The 24197-nt window shown below is 44.9% G+C and overlaps 1 protein-coding gene across 1 annotated transcript in view; it reads right to left on the bottom strand.

Annotated features, from left to right (window-relative positions):
• The window catches only part of Myo3b (myosin IIIB), a 293027-nt gene that overhangs the window by 191091 nt on the left and 77739 nt on the right, over positions 1 to 24197 (bottom strand). The window contains exons 12-18 of the mRNA XM_059260661.1: positions 12913 to 13009; positions 11815 to 11931; positions 11093 to 11197; positions 7535 to 7618; positions 6236 to 6438; positions 912 to 1010; positions 473 to 587 (exon numbers count right to left, since the gene is read on the bottom strand). Coding sequence (XP_059116644.1) covers positions 473 to 587; positions 912 to 1010; positions 6236 to 6438; positions 7535 to 7618; positions 11093 to 11197; positions 11815 to 11931; positions 12913 to 13009 — 820 coding nt within the window. The remainder of the gene's footprint in view (positions 1 to 472; positions 588 to 911; positions 1011 to 6235; positions 6439 to 7534; positions 7619 to 11092; positions 11198 to 11814; positions 11932 to 12912; positions 13010 to 24197) is intronic.

The following is a 24197-nucleotide window of genomic DNA, read 5'->3' as shown; positions in this document are numbered from 1 at the left end:
GAGACATTAGGAGAGTTTTAATTCGTTTGTCATAGGCACAAAGAGCTACTTGCAAAAGCATGTCCTAGGGTTTAGGCATAACCTATACATTCCCGAACCCCTCTTTTCAGGGCGGTATTCTTTTGGCATCTTTCGCTATAATCAGGTTGAATTTATAGCAATGGTAATAATCGATAAGTGTTTGGTCCTTACAGGCATGCCTCTCATCATGTACGTTCATTTGGGCATCTTGTTTCAATTCAGAATTCTGATTTGGTCATTCTTGGATGGACCAGAGAGTCTGCACTCCAAACAAGCTTTCAGGGAATGACAAAGTTTTGGATCCTTAGACCACATGTTGAGTAGACCACATGTTATCTCACAAGTGACATGCAGTTGATGTGTGTCCAGCAAGTTAGAACACACATGCCTTCTCTCACACCCATCTACCGACATTCGCATTGAGTTTATCTCTCTCTTGGCCAGCATGTACCTTGTTAGTGAATCCAATAATCCTGAAGCAGTGCTGAATTGCTTCAAACTGTCTCCGGTAAGACTCCTTGGAAGTGATATCCTGCATGACTCTTCCGGTCTCAGAGGCTATGTATCTGAACAAAGTGGGACATGAACCAACACAGTGAGCGTTCACTTAGCAAGCAGCACTGTAGGCCAGGCGAGACCTGGGCTTCTTTGCAAGGGTATGTCCTTTCCCGGCTAGTACTGTGGCTGGGAGCTTCTAAACAGTGCGAGTCCTGAGCCGGGAGTGCTTGCCCCCCTCCTCTCCTCTTGCATATTTAACTTAACAGAATGAGTTTCCAGTTAAGGAAACAGCTCCATTTACTTCTAGATTTGTCAACGGCTTAACTGAACACTCAAAATTACCCAGCAACCTCCTCACCGCCAGCAGCAAGGGGTCTTGCAGTAACACTTACCTAGGAGGCTTTTCCTCAGGAAGTCTGAACTCAGAAAGTTTCTTTTGGTGATAAAGACCAGCATAAATATAGTAAAATATGTGAAAATTTTTCTCTCCCCTAGGGAAAAAAAAATGAGGAAGAGGTTTTATTTATACCATATTCCAGGCTTCTCTGACCTAAATAATTGATTCTATTTCCTCTTTTGTACAAAATATTATTTTGCAACAAATTTACATATGCAGGCAATTAAATATGTATCATCCCAATTACAAAACATCAATAGTGGTAATATTCCTGCAGTCATAATGACAGAGGCGCTTTACCAAACACTTGTACCTTCATTATAAACTCACGGTAAATTCTAGAACTAATTCAGGTAGCGGCTCAGGCTGCCTGCAACAATCTTTCCATGCAGCTCCTGGTCCTGTGCACCTGTGTCACCAGCCCCTGTAGCTTCAGGGAGTGGGAAGCTCAGCCCACAGTGACCAGCCAAACCCCCTGCTCTACTGGAGCCCCAAACAGAAAATGCTTGGAAATCCCACAGCAGTCAAGAAAGCATTAGTTTCAGAGCCAAGGATTGCACTCTCCCAAGGTGTAATGCTTTCAGACACCCCTAAAAATGTCATTCCTCAGTCCCCAGTGCCTCCTGCATCCACCTCTTTTCTTTTGTCTGTTTTATAAGTTTTGGTTTGGTTTTTTTTTAATGGGAAGGGGGTGTTTCACCTGCACGTATCATGTGCATCACGTGCATGCAGTACTCATTGGGGCCAGAAGAGGTGTTGGATCTTCTGGAACTGGAGTTACAGAAAATTGCTAGGTACTCCATGGGTGCTGAGAACCGACCCTAGGTTGTCTACAAGAGCAGCAGTTGCTTTTAACTCCCATCTTTCCATTCCTTGCCTACATCTTCGGAGCTGCCCTGGACAGACTGCCCAGGGTTTTCATAGCGTCCGCAGATGATACAGAAGGAAGCAAGACACTGTATGTGCCTAGAACTGCACAGCAAGGGGCAGTATCATGACCTCGAAAGCATGATCGGGTCTTTTATTTTATTTTAATTTTTTTTTATTTTACATACGAGCCACAGTTCCCCCTCTCTCCCCTCCTCAAACTCCACCCCCCCACCCACTCCTCAGAGAGGGTAAGGCCTCCCATGTGGAGTCAGTAAAGCCTGGTATATCAAGTTGAGGCAGGACCAAGCCCCTCGCCCCTGCATCAAGGCTGAGCAAGGTGTTCCTTATTGTGATCCTCCTGCCTCCACTTCCCCAGGGCTGGGATCGCAAGGTCCATGACACCACACCAAGCTCCCTTCATCATTTAAAATAAATTGTGTGTGTTTGAGGTATGCAGTATGACACAGAATGTACATAGATGACCTGAAAAGATTATTCATTCAACGTATAAATGTCCTGAATGCCAGTTATGGCAGGAACTACTCTGGATGCCGGAGAAACAGGACTAAGAGGATTCATACTCTTTTGGAGCATTTCTTCTAGACAGAGTTAGATGGTCAGGGCTTTAAAATCGACAATCATGGGGTGATGATAAAGAATAATGCTTGGGGGACTGGAGAGATGGCTCAAAGGTTAAGAGCACTGACTGCTCTTCCAGAGGTCCTGAGTTCAATTCCCAGCAACCATATGGTGGCTCACAACCATCTGTAATGAGATCTGGTGCCCTCTTCTGGCCTGTAGGCACACATGCTGTATAAATAATAAATAAATAAATCTTTAAAAAAAAAAAAAAAAGAATAATGCTTGGAATGGAAAACACTTGTGCCAAGTCAGGAGAACTAACCCTATAGCGAAGCCCCGAAGCCTGAGCAGGCGTTTTGAGGAGTTGTAGATAGAAGGGAAACAGAGACAGAAGTCTGCACACAAGGGCTCGGAGAACTGTCCTACGCTTGGCCAGCCTCTGAAAGGCTGTTTATTCAATGTCCATTTGTGAGACCTTCAGATGACCTCATCCAGAGATGGGGGACCAGGAAATAGGATACCAGATTGTGCCCACAAGGGCAGAGCCACCACAGTAAGGAAGGCGGGACCTGAAAGACCTTAACATCTCTTCATCTCATTCAAGTCTCTTAACAACCTTGGGAGGTCGGTGCTATTAGGCCTGTGTGACACATGAAGACAGCAAGATGAGACAATATTTATGCCACTGAGCAACATGCCATAGGAAGAGCATGGAGCACAGGTCACAGCACCATCATCTGGTCAGAGACAGCTCTCCACTTTAAAACCATACTAATATGAGGTTGGGGGAGAGACAGAGAGACTCACACAGGTGATCGAGAAGCCACAGGGCAGCTTCACACCCCTGTAGCTCCATCTTTTCATTGTTCATACCAGCTTCCACTGTGTGAGGAGACGGAAAACTGTCTGACAGAGGAAGGTGTCTGGTCTTCTGTGTAACGGCTGTGTTTGTTTTATTTTGTGCTGGAGATCAAGCCTAGCACGCCATACCCCACCAGCGACACCCACAAATGTTTGGCTTCTTCAGCTTGTCCCAGGCCTGTGGTTTCTTGTCAGCCCAGTGTCTGACCTTCATCCAGCCTATGTTCTCACACACACATTTGGCAACAGCCCCCTCTCATCTCCATTGGCCCACTGATGCTAAAGTTAGTATTTCAAAGCAGCCACACCCCTACCCGAGAAAGTTCTCCAGTTTCCTAGTCTTTTTAGAAAAGGTTCAAAATCCTCAGCCTGGCTCCAAAGCCCTGCATGATCCATTCTCAGTCTCCTCCCCCCTCCCTCCCACCCCCCTACCCCGCTTTCTCCCCACTCCTGTCCCCATTTTGTTGTCTAACTCCGAAGTGATCCACAGATCTCAGATCAAATGTCTTAAATCCTGGGAACGCATCTTTCCTCCCGGATCCCCCGGGTGTGCTGGCTAGCTTCACATCAACTCGACACAAGACAGAGTCATTTAGGAAAAGAGAACCTCAATGGAAAGAATGCTCCTGTCAGATTGTTTTGTGGGGCATTTGGTGTAAGAAAGCAGGCTGAGCAAAGCATGGGAGCAAACTAGCCAGCAGCACTCCTCCATGGCCTCTGAGTCAGCTCCTGCCTCCAGGGGTCTGTCCTGTTTGCCAGGTGTCTGTCCTGTTTGCGTTCCCATCCCGACTTCCTTTGATGTCAGACTGTGATGTCAAAGTGTAAACACAAGAAATCCTTTTCTCCCCAAGTTTGGTTTGGTCATGGTGTCTTATCACAAATAGAACCCTCTTTCCTCATGAACCCACACAACTCCTGTTGGGGGGTATTTGATCACATTGTAAACCCCAAGTTAGCATTTGCTTAATTAAATAAAGTTAACTTTGGGTCAGGAGACTGAGTTAGCAACTAGTTGGCAGAAAGTAATCATAGAGCATCCGAGGGCATCTGGAAGAGATGGAGAGACATACAGGAAGTAATAGGGAGGGGTTCTGAGTGGTGCAGGGTTTTGTTTTTGTTTTTTGTCTTGGCACAGCAGAAAGAGGAGATTTTTGGGAGATGCCAGCAAGGAGAGAGGGTCAGCTAGTTGCTACTCAGCCTCTCTGAGCGAGCAGGTTTTCACCCCAGCCTTCAAATCTCGAGTCTTATTCATAAATAGAACGATAGAGATTTAGCTAAAGCTACCTTTAGCAGCAGCAATAGGGCCTGTGCCTGAGAGTACAGAATTCCCACCAGGCTGCAGCCTGAGTGGCGGGGCCACTTCCAGAGAAGCAGTCCAGTAACCGTGGAGTTGCAATTGCTGGCTGAAATAGCAGTAGATTAAGGTGCAGCCACTGTGTCAAAGATAAAACAACAAACTCCTTTTCCTAAATCAGGTTATATGTTCTCCTTTTTGCCCATTCTACCTTCCTAGCACTTACTTGTGTGCATGGAGTCCTACTCCTGATAAACACTAACATCCTGCAGTAATCAAAACCACTAAGAAGAGTGGCTAACACTGTTAACATGCACCACATCGCACATGCTTTTGAGTAATTTTATACAGATGGACTTGTCCGTCTTCACGACAAACCCACAAGGCCATTACCGGTAGCATTTCCATTTCACAAACGAGGCTCAGGAACGTTCAGTGACCGGCCCAATGTCAGAGTGTCAAAACCAGCATTCAAGCCCAGAGCAACATGCTGTTGACGACTATTACCGATTATTATAATGCTTTCTTAAAATAGTGTTGTAGCTTGACTAATGTCCCTAATAGGCTTGTGTATTTGAGCACTAGGTCCCCAGTTGGTGACACTGTCTGATAAGGTTATGAAACCTTCAGGCAGTGGAGCCTTGCTGGAGGAAGCACATCACTGGGGCAGGCTTTGAGGTTTGAGTGCCTGACCAGACTTCCTGTCCTCACTCTCGGCTTCCTGTCCTCACTCTCGGCTTCCTGTGTGTCGATGAAATGTGATCGGCCAGCTTCGTGCTCCTGGCTGTCATCTTTCCTAGCCGTGATGGACTGTGTCCCCACTGGGACTGTAACATGAAGCAAACCCTCCCTCTCCCAAGCTTTTTATCATTCTATCACAGCAACAGAAAAGTAATTAATACATGGTTTAATTGCATTCTTTCCCAGTTGAAAGAAAAATTTGTGGAATATTCTCAGTGCCTTTTTAAAAATATATATACACAATTTCACATTTAGGAATAAAGTGGATTTTTTGGGTTTTGTTTGTTTGTTTTCCCAGAGAAGGTTTCTCTGTGTAGCCCTGGCTGTCCTGGAACTTGCTCTGTAGACCAAGCTGGTCTTGAATTCAGAGATCCACTTGCCTCTGCCTCCTGAGTGCTGGGATTAAAGGCATGCACCACCACCACCCGACTGATAAAGTGGATTTTTAAGGTATGTGCAAATTAATCATTGTTAAATTCTACCTTACACAACCAACTCAAGAGAAACAGATATACCATTCATAAAGCATCTCCCAAATCCTTTGCAATCTCCCCTTAATGCCTTTTGGCATTAAAAACAAAAACAAAACAAACAAAAACAACTACCACCGAGGGCTGGAGAGATGGCTCAGCTGTGAAGAGCACTTGCTGCCCTTGCAGAGGCTTTGAGTTCGGTTCCCAGACTGCACAGGGCAGCTTACAGCCATCTGTAACTTCTGCTTCGAGGCTCTGACTTCATCCTCTGGTCTCTTAGGGTAACAGGCACTCACACGGTGCACAGACATACATGCAAGTAAAACACTCATGAGCATAAGGCAAAACTAAACCCTGGAAAACAAACAGATTAACCACACTGATCGTTTGCTTTAAAAAATCGAGGGAGACTAAAGAACAAGGGAAGTCGGAAGCGTTAGAATTCCCCATCCTCCATTTGGCAGAGCAAAAAGAGTGATCAACTAGAAGTGCACCCACGCTGCCTGCTTGATGACTCTGGATTTCTCAAGGAGATACTCGGAGATTCTTGCTCCCATCACAGCTCCGGTGGGGGTGAACATCATTTCCAGATACTTCCCAAACCGGCTGGAGTTATCGTTGATGGCCGTGCAGGCGTTCCCGAAGGCCTCCACCAAGGAGTTCACTTGGAGAATTTTCTGACGTAAGGTCTGATTGTTAGCCTGGGAGGAACAGAAGGCAGTTAGGAGAAGCCTGCAGAAGCAGGCATTGCAATAATGGCTCCAGGCACCACACACACACACACACACACACACACAGACACACACACACACACACAGACACACACACACACACAGACACACACACACACACAGACACACACACACAGACACACACACACAGACACACACACAGACAGACACACACACACAGACAGACACACACAGACACACACACACACACACAGACAGACACACACACACACACACAGACACAGACAGACACACACACACAGACACACACACACAGACACACACACACACAGACACACACACACACAGACACACACACACACAGACACACACACACACAGACACACACACACACACACAGACACACACACACACACACACACAGCCCGTGCTCCTTTTCTAAGGCACTCCACTTTGGGAAAGTTAGTGTCAATGGAGGAGTCACCAGGTGCCATGAGTCCAAAAGCCAGATTTGGTGGCAGTTTTAAAGTCTGACTGCATTGCATAGAAAATCTTCGATAGAAGGGTACTGCTTAACAGTTCACAAAGGATTCCACTGCTCTCTTCAATAAACCTCAATTCTAACAAAGGAGTCCTCAAACCGCTCTTAGTCATGTGATGCACAAATGCCAAGACTAGGCAATGCCCGGACTCGTCCCGCAATCCTTCCTTCCACGTCTGTCCAGGCTGCAATTTCCCTTTCCTTAACTGCTGCTCAGTGGATTCCTAATCCCCACAGCGGATCTGACTCAGTTTCTAGTCACTTCCCCCACTTAATGGCTCAATGTTTCCATTACATTGAAAACACACAAGATAATTAATTTGCCCACAATCTAGTAAATCTGTGTTGGTATTATTTTTCTCACTACATGAAGTAAGGACAGCATGCTGGCATCTTAAGAGCCTAGCTATCAGGAGGCAACACAACCAAGATGAAATGTTCTTATGTAACCCCTGATTTAAAAAAAAAGAAAAAAAAGAACATAGAAAATCTTATCTGCTGTGAAATGCACAGTTGGTTCTGCAGGGGTTTCAAGCCATGATGCAGAATCGGGTTGGCCCATACCTTTCCCAAGAAAGTCAGATGCTGAACGATGAGATGGGCGCTCTCCGTCTTCCCTGAGCCGCTTTCTCCACTGATGACGATGCACTGATACAGAAAAGAGTCAGGGAGGAACCCAACAAATTACACACGGAAACAACCTGTGCATTTGGTGGTGGCTTTTTCACACAACGCCCTCCACTACATTCCTCCGTTTCTCACTCAACAGTCATTCTCTCCTGGGACTCTGTCCAGTCTGTGAAGAGCTGGGACAGCTGCTTGTCACTGCAAAGGATAGATGTAGCATCGTCTGGTGGTGCCACTGTTAACTGATCCTGGTGGGTTGTTCGGTCTATTCTTGTTATAAACTATATTGCAATGAATAATCCTACACACAGGTCATTGTATCTACATTCAGATTCATCTGCTGAATAAATTCTAAGTGGGCAACATTCAATCAAAAAGTAAAGGTCTTTGTGAAATAGCTATTACTGTATTGTTTGGCTAGGGACCACAGCAGTGGGCTAATTCACTGGAGTAACAATTTGTGTTTACTGGCATATTAGAAAGGATACAGAACCCAGGGCCAGCTACATGGGAGACATGAACAGAGCATGTGGAGTTGACGTGGTGACACACGGAAAGCAGTCCGCTCTCCTGCATCCTCACCACACAGTGCCTTGATTTGTGCCAATCTGATAGATTAAAAGCAGGTACTCAATGCACTTTGAATCTGTGTCTCTTTTATTATGAGGGAGGTCAAAGGCCTGCCATGTGCTTAAGGTCAACCATATTTTCTTTTTTGGTCTTATCTATATCCTTTGCCTGTTTTTATTGTATTGTTGACCACGTTCTTTTTACACTTCCTGGAGCTCTTTGTGCACACAGGAAATCAGTGAGAAGGTAGAATAAAAACCACATATTCGGCCTTTGTCCTTGGTTCCTAGAAAACAGCTTTTGGAGTTTCCTGACTGAAGGAGTGATGGGAGTGTCTTCTGCTCAGGAGGAATGCTTCTAACCACACCTCTGCTGTGCACGAGGTGGTTCCAAGTGGAGCCAGACTGCCTCAGATGGGGATGGGCAATGAGGAAGAACAGAGAGATGGCTAGAGATGGGAACTCTCAGACCCCCTCCCATCTTCCAGGAAGGCAAAGAGGTTGCAAATTGAGTTCAATAAAAACCTTTACTGAAAATAACTAATTTATTTATTTTATTATTCAAAGTATTCTGTTAGCATATATTCCTTGCATACAGTGTTGGATTTCACAAAGATAATTTTTTTCAAGTCTATCATGTACCTTGACTATATTCATCCCAGTCTTATTACCTGAGTTGTAAAACCTTTTTAATAATTTGTTTATTTTTGTCATATGTGCATTGGTGTTTTGCCTGCATGTGTGTCTGTGTGAGAACATCAGATTCCCTTGAATTGCAGTTACAGACAGTTGTGAACTGCCATGTGGGTGCTGAGAATTGAACTTGGGTCCTCTGAAAGAGCAGTCAGTGCTCTTAATCACTGAGCCTCCAAGTTATGAAAACTCTTAAACAAATGAGATTCAATGAGTTTAGAAGCTGGTGAATTGAAGGTCCTGGGATACAGTGCTCAGGTGAAAGGCAGGATCCTATGTGTTCCCACCTTCTCCCTCCATCTGTTCTACGCATCTCCCATACAGCTGCCCTGGGTTGTACCCTAATATGCCAATAAAGACAAATTTAGTCTTCTCCTTAGTTCTTTGAGTTGTTCTGGTGAATTAGCCAGCCTGAAAGAGGATTGTTGGAACCCCTGAACTTGGCTTGGCAGAAGTGTGGGGAGCCTGGGTACTCCTTTTGTGACTGGCATCTGACATGTGGGCATTTTTATTGAAGTTAACTGTGGGATGCCTTCTCCCACCTTTTAAAGGGTTCCTATGAGGAGGAGAGAAGAATAAGAACCTTGTAGATAGAAAGATAGCAGAGAGGAGACAGACAGAAACACAGGATAGCTTCGGGAGGACCTGGATCAAAATCCACTGGCCCCTCCTGGCTCAAAGGGCTTTTTATAACAATGCCAAGAGGCAGGGCAAAAGATCTGCCCCTTTCTAGATCAAATCACACTGCACATCCAAGTGCAGACCCTTCCAAATACCTGGTAACCACGCCCGTGGTCCAATCATTTCCCTCTGCAGCCCTGCTGGGTAAAGCGAGCTCATCTCACTAGGAAACCTCTGTGAGTCTCCACAGTTAACCTATAACCTGCAGTTATGTAGAGTGTGTCAGGATTACACTGAATTGTAGGACACTGGAAAAACTGTTTAGTATTGGAAAACACACGATGTGGTGTCAGAAACAAAATGGGGGTGGGGGGAAAATAAAACAAAAACCTACAGCAGGCAAGCTTTTTAGATTGAAAGTCATGTTTTCTCTGTCCACTTCTTTCCTCTCTGGGAAATCGGCGGACAGTTTGTAAATCTTCATAGGAATGCAAAGATGTTCATCTCTAACATCAGCAAGCCTCTGTTCTGCGAATTTTATTGTGCAGTGGTCTGAGTGAGAAATGTCCCTCACAGTATAGGGCATTCGAACACTGGGTCCCTAGTTGGTGGAGCTGTTTGGGGAGGTTTGGGAGGTGTGGCCTTGCTGGAGGGGCGTGTCACTGGGGGGCTTTGGGAGTAAAAACGTTTCACCTGCTTCTCCTTGTCTCTCTTTGCCTTGTGTTTCCGGTTCAAGAGGAGCTCTCTCGGTGGTTACTCCAGCAGCCACGCCTGCTCACTGTCCCACTTTTCCACCACGACAGACTCTTACACCTCTGGAGCCGGAAGCTAACTAAACCCTTCCTTCTGGAAGTTGCCTTGGCCATGGTGTTTTATCACAGCAACAGAAAAGCCACTAATACACACTGTTATAATTTTGTCTACCCTCAACAGACCCAAAAGTTTAGACTTCTTGGGTCTCTGGAAATATGTACATATGTAAGCTCTCATAAAAATCTCTTGCCAAATTAGGTTACCTCTATTTGTTTACAGAATGCAGAAATAAAGGAAAATAAATCTAGCAAAATGGAGGAGGGGTAAGAGGTAGGATAAGCCATGCTGTGAATTGGAAGTCTAGGCAATTAAAATTTATGAGTTACGTTTGTGTTTAACTAACATTGAGCTTAAAGTTTGTCAGTCTTAACCCTAGCCCGTCAAATTTCCCAGCAGCTAGATGATACAGGGCCAGGTGTAGGGAGAGCAGTATTTCACATACATAGGGCCTAGTCATGAAGATTCTGAGATATTAATAGGAGGGAATTTCATTTATGCCATCACAGACCCCATTTTTATTATAGCCATTGCATGTAATCAGGTTGTGGCTGCTCTACGTTCTCATTATGTCCATATTAGAAATGTCTTTATTGCGTTTCATGAGAGAAAATGAGTGCTCCCGATGTGTTATGACTCTCAAAAGGGTTTTCTCCTTCTCGGGCTTCCAGTTCCCCTGTACTGCAATTTCATTTCCCATTTCCTCAGGCTAGCCTCAGCAGCTACAGGGCCAAACAAAAATGGCAGATGAGCCATGTTCTACCTTGTGAGCTGGCAGAAGGGGAAGGCTAGTAGTCCTTACCTGGTCTTTGCTGAAGGTAACCAAACACTGATAAGCGTTATCAGCGGATGCAAATATGTGGGGAGGATTCGAGGCACGTTTCACCCCATGATAAAGCCTGGAAAACTGGAGGAAAAACGGAACTCATTTAAAGGCCCCTCCAAGGGCTCCACTGGACCATCTAATGCCTTCACCATCTATTACCCAGAAAAGCAAGGCTTTTCGCTTTAGGGGACTCGCTGCTTCTGGGAGGCTCAGGGATCTGCAGGCCAATGTTCTGATCCCTGTTCTCCATTACTGGCTGCCCAAGCTCGGGTAAAAGGCACTAACTGCCTTGCTCTGGCTCTTCCTCTACTGAAGGGACATAGTATTTATAGCTTTCCCTGTCTCATAGGGTGATAAGAAGTGACCCAACTCAGTGCTTGGCATGTAGCAAGCAATCAGTATTTGTTAACTTTTATTGTTGCTTGTTTAAGAAGTTTCTCCCAAAGATAAAATCCCATTTATATTAAACTATTGTCTACAGTTTGGGATATCAGTCCCATGGTGGGAGATGAGTTACTGGTTTTAATACTACTTCCTTTTATTTGTATGTTTGATTTTCTTTTTCCAGTGCTGGGGTTTGAACCCAGGGTCATGTACATGTTAAGTAAGCAGTTCCACTGAGCTACATCCCCAGGCCCAGCCTTGTGATTTTTTTAATCACCCATGAAGGAACAAAATACTTTTAAAGCAGTCCTCACCTGTGGAGAGTATATGCTTAGATTTTGGAAGGGGTTTAAGGCAATTAGTATATCTCCAACATAGGTGTAGATCAGCGCGTCTTCATACCGCTTCTGCAGCCAATAGATAAGTGTTTCCTAGGAAGAGGAGAAACAGCCTTGAGAAACACAATCGGTCGAGGCAGAGATGCTAAGAGTAGCGATGAACTCCTTACACATTTTAGTTCAAAAAGATCAAAGCAACCCATTCAAATCTTAACATTCTTAATGACTCCAAGTCTCTAAAATGATGACAGAGGCCTTGAAAAGATGCAATAATAAGAATGTGCTGAAAGAATTAAGAATTGCTGACAGGCATCGAGATAGCCAACAAAGATTTCAGTTGTTACTGGGCTGAGGGCAGACTTTGTCCAATCAGGAGGTTCTGTTTATAATTAGATTTAACCGTATGCGACAGATCCCCCAGGTTCTGGGAACCGAACTCGGGGCCTCTGGATGAGCAGCAATTGCTCTTGCTATTAACAGTTGAGCTGTCTTGCCAGCCCTAGTAATGTCATTTCTCAAATGTTACACTTAAAGTCCTGGTTGTGGGAGTATGGAATTGAACTGTGGTGTTACCGGCAGTGGCTGGGTGTTGGCACTGAGGGTCCTCAGCAGTAGACTCTGCAGACAGAGGTTCAACTTAACTAGCAGCCCACGCAAATGTAAGTATCCTGGGTGAGGAACGGTCATAGTTTTCAGATTTCAAATGTGAACTATAATACCTCCACTGCTGTGAAGGAAACGTCTCCTTATGAAGAACCAACAGCTGTCTTCAGGGTAAAGGGTAACATTTTTTAATTAAATAGAAAATAAATTTAAGTTGGTGGGCATCATTGGTCAGGCCTGTGGTATAGCAGGCTTTACTAGAATTTTTTTTCTTCATCATTCCAAAACTATAAAGGAGCACACAGAGAATCATAGTCCCAGAATGGAATGTTCTTTGAGCTTCCCTCTGTAGCTCAATTTAACCAAACAATTAAATTTTTGAATGACTTTAGAAAAATGTCCAGAGAAAGGACAGGTCACCTGTGTGGCACACAAGCCATCTGTGAGAGTTGTCTACCAAGCATTCAGTACCTCATCCAGGACCTCGAGATTGACCAAGTCATCCTCAAGGCAGTACTTGTCAGCATCCTCCACTCGATAGGGTCTTCTGGTATGCATCCTTTCATGCCTGGAAAGGAGAAGAGAGTATCAACACCCAGACGGTGCACGCTGCAGAAGGAGGCAGGTGAGGAAGGCAGCTCACCTGAGAACTCAGTATGTGACAGTTCCAGCAACCTCAGCGCCAGTGACTTGAGCAAAGCCCGTCCAGACGCCACACTCCGCCTGTGGCGCCGTCCGGGGAAGTCTTCATTCCACCACAGTGAAACGCTTTACCAAGTGGACCCACCAATCATTCTTTTTGCTTCCTAAATTCCAGCTGCAGCACTTGCAGGAGGTATCGTCTACATTTTTTTCCTGCTCAGTGTGGCACAAGGTCTGCCTGAGTGTGATGCTTCATAAAAGGAACAGAAATCCTGAAACTAGACCATTCTACATCCTGTTGAAGCATAGACTTTCCTCTAAGTGACAGCTGTGGTACCTTCCTTCTCTTAATGTCCCTTTGCCCTGATTGCAAAGCATCCAAACTTTTTTATGTATTTTTTTAAACTACAGAACTTTTCAAAGAATAATGTTGTAAGTACCAAAGAGTTGGTTGTATTTTGCATTTTACCTTGTTTCAAAATTCCTTTGTAACTTTCCCCAGAACGACTCCTCTCATGAGGTGACTGTTATCTGGAGACGTTCTCCCAGCCTGTTCCTAAATGTTGGTCAAATGCATCCATGCATCTATGGGCAACAGGTGGGGTATGCATGTTTAATTATAAAAATTGATATTCTGGGAGTTTTAGTTAGCATTCGTTTTGTTTTGTTAACATGTATTTACGTACATGTGCACTTGTGTATTCACATGTGTGTGTCCACACGCCCTCGTGGAAGCCAGAAGGCAATCTTCAGGAGTCGGTTTTCTTCTTCTACCTAGGTCTGAGGGATTGAACACACATCACCAGGCTTCTGCAGCAAATGCTCTCACCTGCTGAGCCATCTGTCAGACCCATACTATACTTTCCTATTGTGGGACTGTGCTTACCAGGTATTTCAAAAACTTGAACTACAATAAAGAAAAATCTCCTTTGGTATTCCAAAGTACACTTTGCTCTGGTTTTTGTTTATTTGTTGTTAAGAAGATCTCACGATCCTGGGCTGACCTCTTAGAACTCACTGTGTTGATAGAGGAGGACCTTGCATTCCTGATCCTCCTGCCTCCAGCTCCTGAGTGCTGGGACTACAGGTGTGCATCACCCCACCCAGTTTACCTGGTGCTGGCAATCAAACCCAGGGCTTTGGATATGCCACATAAGCATTCTACCAACTGAGTCACATCCCAGCCCCAAATGTAATTCTTTAGGTAATACAATTAATTTAAGTAGGCACTCCCATAATTCCCTTTGTGAAACTATGATACTCATGAGTGTCGAGGGGGAAAAGGAACATGGGCCTATAGGGTGAAAGCTCTGGTCCCTGTCTCAGAGTTGTGAATCATGAGTGAGACACTCAGAAAATCCCTTAACAGCAGCAACTCAGTCCTCTTCACCTATAAATGGAATCACTCATGACTAGTCTATCTGTCCCCCAGCTGGCTGTGAAAGCACATACAATCTTGGGTATAAAAATTCAAATGAGACTTTAAAATGCATCAAGTACTATTCTTAGGCCCTTATTGAAATTTGGAATCAACTCCTTTCAATACTCAGAATATCGTTAAATCACACATGTAAAATGCCCTCCTACATCCTGTAAGTTTACCAGTAGGGCAGCATCGCTGCTTCCCTGGGTGGTGGCATATACCCAACATCATCACAGTTATAGGGTGTCACCCTCTGACGCAGTTCTGTGTCCCTGGGTCCCACAGCTGGTTTTCCTTCATATTTTGCTGTAGAGTAAACAGCACAAAAAATCATGAAATCTCCACGTGTAATTTCCTCCTTGCTACACACACAGAGGAAGTAGGCAGTAAGACACCTTTGAATCGGCTACCCGTGTCCTCCTTTCCCAGTGCCCATCACTGGTGGTTTCAGATTAAAAAGTTCATGTGAAGTATATTAGTCATCTGCAATACTGGAGTCAGTTTGGTTGCAAAAATCTAAAATAAAACCGAGGCTTCATTTTATTTAATCTAATCAAATCAGTAACCTAAGCATTCTTCCATGGTTAACCAGAACCTTTCCTTTGTCTGTGTCTTTACATGTACTTGATATCAAAGAGAAGCCACACTGGGAGCCGTCCAGCAGGCTCAGTGGTTGAGTGGGTGCTGCTTTCCCAGGAAGCCTGAGTTTGAGCCCCAGCACGCATGCTCACAACAGGCAGCTCATACACGCCTGCCAACTCCAGCTCCAGGGGCTCTGACCCTTCCGGCCTCTGCAGGCAGCAGCCATCATGTGCACAGACTCACACCTACACATGATTTGAAATAATGAAACATGTGGTGCATGCTTTTAATCCTAGCACTCAGCAGGCAGAGGCAGGCAAACCTCTGTTGGAGGCCAGCAGAATCTACGTAGTGAGTTCCAGGCCAGCCAGGGTTACGTAGAGAGATCCTGTCTCAAAAATAAATAAGACAAGATTTTTTTTTAAGATAAAGAAATCAAACTGGTTGAAAGTATATTCTTTGAGTCGGGTGTGGCAACGCACAGGTATAAACCCAGCAGTTAGGAGGCTAAAGCGTGAGGTTCAGGAGTTCAAGACTATTCTGGGCTACCTGAGGAGCTCCCAGCCAGTCTGGGTTACAAAGAGACCTTGTCTCACAAAAAGGGAACAGGGGAGAGAGTGCTGATTTTCACTGTCACTATCTGCATTCTTGCTTGCCATTTTATTAAATAAAATACAGGAGGGTGCACACTTCCGCTCCAAATCCCCACTGTATAAGCCTAAGTTTTTTCCCCTTAAAGTTCAACATAAAGAAAAAAATTCAACTTTTTGATAAAATAACTGAATTCTCATTATATTAACTTCAGCCAGCTTACCTCTTTCCTTATTTACAACTGATAATTGTGTTAAATAAACCATTTGACAAGAAAGTTAGCAAGAGTCTTGAGAGACAGCTCAGTGGTTAAGAGCACTGGCTGCTCTTGCAGAGGACCCCGGTTCCATTTCCAGCACCCACATGGCGGCTCACAACCGTCTGTAACTCCAGTCCCGGGGGATCTGATGCCTTCTTTGGCCTCCAAGGGCATGAGGCATGTGAGTGGTACACAGACATTGTCCTCAGAGCTGATTAAGATGGAGTAAACATCCTCCACCTCCAGTTAAAGGCAACTACTCAGGGTGCAATGCTTGAGCAGCTGTCTAAGGATTCTGGGAGATGGATGCTCACAGGCCGATGGGTAAAGAAATCAGAATTTGAGATCCCAGCCAACCAATGTGCTTCCTAGGGGTATTTTCCTCCACCACCGATAGCCTGGACTGCACGAGGGATGTCCTTCATGCTAGATGATGGTTTTGCAGGCAGCTAAAAATGAAGGCGCTTGTAAACCTCAGCTACAATCTCACAGATAAATAAATCCTAGCATAAAGTTGGTTCTCAGTGTGCGCAGACACAGGTAGACACCACCAGGATCCAAACTGGTATTTTTCCAAGCCCACCAGCAGATTGTCTACAGCTATGACAGTGTATCTGTCTGTCTGTCTCATACACTTAACCTCCAAGAATTATGCCGATGAGCTCGACTCTCATCAAAATCTCCCCACGAGGATTTAGACAAACAACTTGAAAAAGATATTTTAATTACTATTATTAGCACTGTGTGACCTCCTCTCCTGCTGATGGGCAATTTAATCCTCAGAGTTAGATTTGTTCAAGATTGTAGTTGACAATCTAGAAGTTGGTGCTGATGCAAGATATTCCCACTCTGATAAAGACCAGTTCACTCATTCAACAAGACACACACACTCACACATGCACACTCACATATACACATGCACACACATACACACATGCACACACATATACACATGTACACACATGCATAGTCACATGTATATATACATATATACATACACACATATGCACGCATGTGCACACACACACACACACACACACACACACACACACACACACACACTCCAGGAGCTCTATTTGCCATCTCCAGCTAATGTTCCTCTGAAAAGGATGCCTGCTTTCTTTCTGAGAGGTTTGGAGAGTTAAAAACACCCATCCCAATGCTTATTTCTTTAAAAAAAATCCTAGACTTTAGATAAACCTATAAAAGTGTTATGATTCTCTACTTTTAGTTAAAACCAACAAAATTAAATTTGGTTTAATTTTATTTTTCTGTTTTCTTTAATGGTTTGTTCTCACCAGTAACTACAAACTCAGATTTTCTAAAACTCTCATGCTCCACCTAGCGCCATAACTTAAGAACAGCATCTGCTAACAATTTTTGCCAAATAATTCCTTGTTCAACAAAAAAAACTACAGCTCTTCAACTTAAAAATACTTGGATTCAGTCTGGAGATGGTGGTGCACGTCTTCAATCCCAGCACTCAGGGGGGCAGAGGCAGGCAGATCTCTGTAAGTTCAAGGCCAGCCTGGTCTACAGAGCAAGTTCTAGGACAGCCAGGGCTACACAGAGAAACCTTGTCTTGAAGAAAAAACAAACATAACAAACAACAAAATGCTTGTGTTATGTAGGAGGCACAGCCTAGAGAAAGCACTGGAGGAACCAGGCTTGTTAAACACACAGGCCTATTCTCTCCCTAGGAAGAAAATGACCGACACCTGGTCACCCAGAAAGCTGGATTGAATGTTGTCGGTCAACCTGGTGATCCTTTGCTGTTCCATGGAGCCAGCCTTCTGGAATCCCCCAATATCCCGAGCACTGTTTAGGCCCTTATCCTGAGCTTAGTCTTTCAGTAAATAGAACCCATTCCTTATGAAGAAGGTCCCATGTACTTTCCATCATCAACCAACAGACTCCATCCTTATGCTTATGAAAATCCTTCCTCCTTAGGCCCTTCCCCTGAGCACTGCCTATCAGTCAATAGATTCTCATTGTAAAGGTCACGGGTGCTTTGCTGCTTTCTAGGGAGTCCCTATGCAGCTATGCCTAAAGTTTTGCTGTGATAACTGTCATGTGCAGACTTTCCCCCCAAAGTTTTGCTGTGCTTAAATGTGTAAGAGAAATAAACCATGATGTCAGACTCTGGAAGTTTTGACCCAGTGCCTGCTAAAGGGACTCCAGTTTCATACTTTACCTCATGAAGGTTTCCCTGCATCCCTGCCAGCCATGATGCTTATAGGGTCCCCAACCATTTGAGTATCCCAAAGCATAGATAAATAGATACATATAAATGACTGGGTAATAACAAAAGACATTTTATTAAATAAAGGTATATAGTAATGTATAGATTTGGTTTTTTATCATACAAAGCATGCTGTCCACTACTTTTAACATACTTGGTATACACATAAACATAGAGAAACAGTATATGTTCCAGATGAGTACTTCATCAGTTCATGCACTGTGTGCCCTGCTGTGCTGAGTAAGCTGTGCACACAGCAATGGCTGTACATAAAGTGTCTTCTAAGAGGAGTGTTCTGGGGTAAAGTACAGTTTTAAGGGCTCAGAAGACATTCTGAAATTCCATCAAAGTCTATATTAGCTTTTTTTTTTGTATTTTCTGAGGTGTATGGAGTCTGGGGTTTGAAGCTAAGAGGGAACGCTGTGTGGTCTGAGTTTGGGCTGGCTATGACAGAGGCAGTAGGATGCAGAGTCAGGCTGACTTCAGGTTTCAGGAATCAGGGATGAAATTTGTATCCTAAGTAGAAATGTGGGTAAGTCTGAACCATTAAATCCAAGGACCTGAGGAGTAGACGGAGCCAGAGACAGGGGCTGAAATCCCTAAGACAACTGAGGGCATGCATGGGGCAGATGGCAGGCTCTAATGGGCTGTCTTTAGCCCAGGTCACATGCAGGAGGGCTTTCGAGAACACTAAAGTTGCTAAGACTAAGGTTTACACTCTGTGCCTGCATCATAGTGAAGCAAATTTGGGGCAATGCTCTTCAATAGCCCATCTCTTTGAGAAGCTGGTCCTGTGTGTGATTTTTCCCCCAGAGTTCATCCTTAATCCCTTAGCTTCCTGTCTTCAACAGGGACTCCACTTGGAGGGTACAAATGGGTTCCAGAGCACCACGCAGGAGAGGTAGATGTAAGGGATAGAAGGAAGCACTTTAAATCATGACCCAAGAATGTGAAGGGAACAGACTCTCTCACCTGAGACCTGCTCACACGCCATTCACCACTGAGCACTACTACTCTGCACTACAGTTATTAGACCAGCAGTTCTCAACCTGTGGGTCATGACCCCCTCAGGGCGTCTACCGGCCCTTTCACAAGGGGTGCATATCAGATATTTACATTCCGATTCATAGTAGTAGCAAAATGACAGTTATGAAGTAGCAACGAAAATAATTTTATGGTTGGGGTCAGCACATGAGGAACTGTATTAAAGGGTGGAAACATTAGGAAGGTTGAGAACCACTGCTTTAGACATCTGCCCTCTGATAGCCCTGTCATGAAGATCATTTCTGGCCCTGTTCCTCCATTTACAGACCACAGTCATTCCTTTCCTCCTCAGGTAGAAATGGAAGGATGAAGAAAGACTAACATGTCTGTCGGGTTCCATGTTTAAAGGAGGTGATGGTATCAGTTAGGGATAGAGGGCAAGCAAGACCAGGGATAAAGAAGAGAGGAGATGAGGAACAGGCCCCAGGCTCAAAGACCATAGTCCAAGGCCTCTATAGTCACAGACAGAGCCCAGAGATCACTCCCTTATCACCACAGTCAGTGGTTCCAAACAGTAAGGAAAACATCACTCAAGACTGAGGAGAGAGTTACACCGCCAGTCTGAGCCATCAAGTCGTACATCCAAATCACTTCCATTTCAGTAGACCCTCTGATTCAGGGCCGAAGAGAACGGACCATCTTATCTGACTGTAACTACACAATTGCACAATTAGTAGGGGACAAACCACCGCAGCTCACCCACGTGACTCTACTCTATTGCTTCTATTGTGAGTCAAATACAGACTGAGTACCAATTAAATTCAGAGCCCATGGCTCCAGGATCTAGATGTTGACCCAATAACTTAAAGTTATAGCTCCCAAGCAAACACAGAGACTTAAAAATAGAAAACTGTTTGAGCAGAAATCGTTATAGTTACTGCCCATTTTTCACCTATGCAGTTTTGACTATAATTCTAATAAATTGGCATTGGATTATCACTCATATTAAACGGTGTTTGATACTGTTCCTACCTGCTCCAGACAGCAGCAAGAGTAAGTGTCAAAAGGAGACAATTAACTATAGTTCATCCTCACAGCGGGGCCAGAGGCGGGGAGTGATACTAATTATATCAAGGTACAGATTTCTTTCCTCTCTGTTGGGGAGATAGAAAAATATTTAGCTTCTACATGGGGAACGTCTTAGCACCGTATGTGATCATTCAGGAGGTTTTCATTTACATGAGCACCAGGAGCCCATGGGCATATGGGATATGCAGTGTACATCTATGTGTGTGTATGCACGTACATGTTTGCAGGTAGAAGAAGGAGAAAGCAAGGCTGGCTGGGAGGTAGGAGGTGAGAACCCTGTTTTTAAAGGTCACCATGGCAGGTTGAAAGAAATGAGAACAACTGGAGCTGTTGTTCTGACCAGCCTCAGGCAAATTACAAGAGCAGAATCCAAAATCCATTAAGCATAACCGGGAAACAAATAACTGTTACTACATTCTCCCAGCAAACAGTACTTAGAGTAACCTTTAGCATTTGACGGCTTAACAGCTGTCATCCCAGCAAGCCCCTAGCCACCTGCAGGGGCAGGACACACCAGAACTTGTCATTTTTTCTGAGGCTCACAGCTGAGTTCATGGTCACAGTGCAGTCACCCAGGGCCTTCCCTGCCCCCGTCACCTTGCAGACAGTGATTTTTCTCTCCTACTGACTCTTGTGAAGTGATAAAAGTTACGTTTCCAAGTCTACCACTCTGATCTTTAACGAAGAGGTCACATAATGGATGACAGCAATAAATTCATGGATTTGCAAAATGGGTTTGGGGAAGAAGACATTTTGAAGGTCAAGGAAATAGGGACTGGTGTCATCAAAAAATACAATTGTTTAAAAGCATCTCTGACAAATTAAGAGACACAAGAGCCTTGACTGTTGTCTCTAGATGCTGAGAAAGTCTTACCTCCTTTAAGAGAGTGGACATCTTGGATTCTTGACTGTGGTGTCTAAATCAGATATATGCCATGGCAAAACTGTAAGTTATTGGGAAAATTTAAATTCCCTTGAAGTGCTATGTATTACACATGATCATCAGCATCATGGATTGACATTGATCAAATCTCAATAATACAGTATTGCTCCTGCCTTCATACCCCCATAGGACTGTGTAGGTAAAATCCTAAAGCTAGATGCGGATGTAGATCTGGGTTTATAGATAGTGAATCAGGATTGCCTCAAGCTCTGGCTTTCCATAACGCTGCTATAGTTAGAAGAACTCCTGTTTATACCACGAGAGTGAAGATGGGCTCCACATCTCAAGCCCTCCTCCACACATGGTGTGCCATCTACGGCACTGTAACCAAGCTCCCATGATGCCTCCCATTGCTCCTATGCACTTGAATGCTGGTCTTACCTGCTCATTATAACCGAGATGATCACTTCACTATGGAATCTTGACACAGCACTACCTTCTAGCTGCTAACAGTCCTTGGGATTGATGGCATTCAAGAGGGATACTGAGGCAGATTGTCCTTTTGAGTAAGAGATGTATTAGGAGAGCTGGTAACACCTCCTACAGACAGCATGATAGGGGCTCTGAGAAGAATTCAGGCACCCAAAAGGCAAAGTTGGGGTCCCTTCTTATAGATTTCAGAGAAGAAGGTCCCATTTCATGTAACTGAAGAGTACCCCATAGTACCCGCTCACAGTCAGGTTGATTCCTGGGCAGTAGGGGAGGGGGCAAAGGTTTGGTCCTTTAATTAATGAGCGTCCATCATACGGAATATGTTATCTCTGGTCCCTGACTGCTTGTGGTCTCTGGGATGGGGAAGGGAGGATTCTAGGTTCCCAGGCAGCCTCTCAGTAGAGTGTCTGCCATTTCCATGTAGCAGCAGGAGTTAGAGAGTCAACTAGGAGAGAACGAGGCTGCTGCAGGTGAGCATAAGCTGTGGCAGCCCTAAGCCAAACTTAACACCCCCTGAGCTCCGTGCCAGGGACTGCAGACCCTTCTGCACCTCTCTGCCTCCCCAACCGTGTTCTCCCTAACCAGTCTCCTCCGTGGAGCATTCACACACCCCTCCTACGTCCTCCTCCTCAGCACCTGACTCCTTTCGCTTTCTGCTTCTGTTATCACGTCGGACCCTCTTGCCTGAGGGGTCCTCAACGTGCCAGCACTTTAAAAATGTGTATTTCTCTCGAACTGAAGTCTTCCATGAGCACAGTTCTGTCTCGTTTCTGCGTTCCTCTCCAAAGCGCCCAGGAGCTCAGTCCCTCCATCCCTTTGTTCGCCACCCTCCGCTGAACCAGCTCTTCCTCTTCGTGCCCACGACTGGCAAGACTCAGCCTCTGAGCTGCTAAGCCACGGTCTTCACTCTCCTGCAGGAGCCTCAGGTCTTCCCCTTGTTCACCCATCACACGCACTGAAGCCTGGCTCCAGCCTGGAGCAGACCTCCAAATCTGCTTTCCCTGCCCTACACCTCGTGGTCAAGAGTAACTGAAGACTCCAGATGGGGAAGGCATTGGTGGAGTCGGCTCATTCGCTGGCCGCCTTTAGTGCCATGTTGTCCTGGGGGTTCTTCATGCCTCTCTGAACCACGGACGAGCTTGACAACACTGGACTAGCATTCAGTCACCCTGCACCCAGGTCTTTTGTGCTTCTGAAAACTCCTGGCTGTATTTGAATGACTTTGTCACATTGCTCATAGTGAAGCTTCCAAAGGCTTAGCATCTCCTCAGAGCCCAATGCCACTGCCAACCGTGATATCATCTTGCAGAGTTTTTGGAAAGCTAAAGGCCATTCAGCATGAGCTTCCTCGCATTACCTCATTTGCCCCTTCAGCTTTTCAGAGTATTTTCATCTCACTTTAATGCGTCTTTCTAACATTGAAGTTTGTTCTCTCTAAGGCCAGACAACCTTCCCTTAGACCCTTGGTCCATTTCTCTTGCTCCCCTATAACCGTCTCTTCTAACTTGATGTCTCCTCTATACATAATCCTTTACAAGCCTTCCCCATCTTTTAAGAAAATGCCATCCTCCATGGTGGTCCTCCAACTACATGTTCTCCTCTTCCCTGGAGAAGGGATGAAATTAGAAAAAACTTTCTGGCCTCTACAGGTGATGGGCAGTGATCCTTGGGCAATGAGCCTTATTCTTTGGATCAGGTCTCAAAACAAAGCAACACACCCTGACAGTGGGCCTCGGACTGTTTGGACCATGGAAGATGCAACTTAAGGCATCCAGAAGCTGTGAACAATGCCTGTATGTACTTGGCACTGTACTTGAGAGGACAGGGAAAGAGAGTGGTCCTTTGACTGCTCTATGTCTCATAGTGTCCTGTCATTTCTATTTGATTCCAGTGTGAACCAGGGCTGGGAGGCAGCTCAATCTGGATAGGTCACGACACCCTGCTCTCTTTCCCTAGCCAACCAACCCATCACTAAGTCCTGACAATACCATGACCTTAGCATCTTCCACCATTTGCATTTGTTACCACTGTTCTTGCTTATGGACAACTTCAGTGCAATAGAGTGGAAGAGGTTTTTTTTTAAAAAAAAAAAGATTTTATTTATGTATTTTAGAGTGCTCCATTTCCATGTATGCCTGCATGACAGAAGAGGGCATCAGATCCCATTATAAATGGTTATGAGCCACCATGTGGTTGCTGGGAATTGAACTCAGGACCTCTGGAAGAGTAGCCGGTGCTCTTAACCTCTGAACTATCTCACCAGCCCCAGAGTGAAGGTTTTTAAAGTGTTGGCTAGTTGAGAAGCCTCAAGGCAAGAATAGAAGAATTAACAAAGTGATTAATGGGAGATGAGACAGTCATTGACTGGTAACCAGGTAAGAGGTAAAGAGAAAACAGGTACTGAGAAGGTGTAAGAAGGGGATGTGACTGTCACAATGGGGAGACTGGGGGAGAACAAGGGCTAGGAAGGCAGAAGGGAGCAGAAGGGTACCTAATCCCTCTGCCTCACAGTAAGAGGTGGAAGGTAGTGCTGGGCAACAACACTGCGGATAAGTGGTCATCCCAGTTA

This window comes from Peromyscus eremicus, chromosome 4 (genome assembly GCF_949786415.1).
Source record: "Peromyscus eremicus chromosome 4, PerEre_H2_v1, whole genome shotgun sequence".
In the NCBI taxonomy this organism is placed as follows: domain Eukaryota; kingdom Metazoa; phylum Chordata; class Mammalia; order Rodentia; family Cricetidae; genus Peromyscus; species Peromyscus eremicus.
The sequence above is the reverse complement of the archived record's forward strand: the minus strand, read 5'-3'. Positions and strand labels throughout refer to the sequence as shown.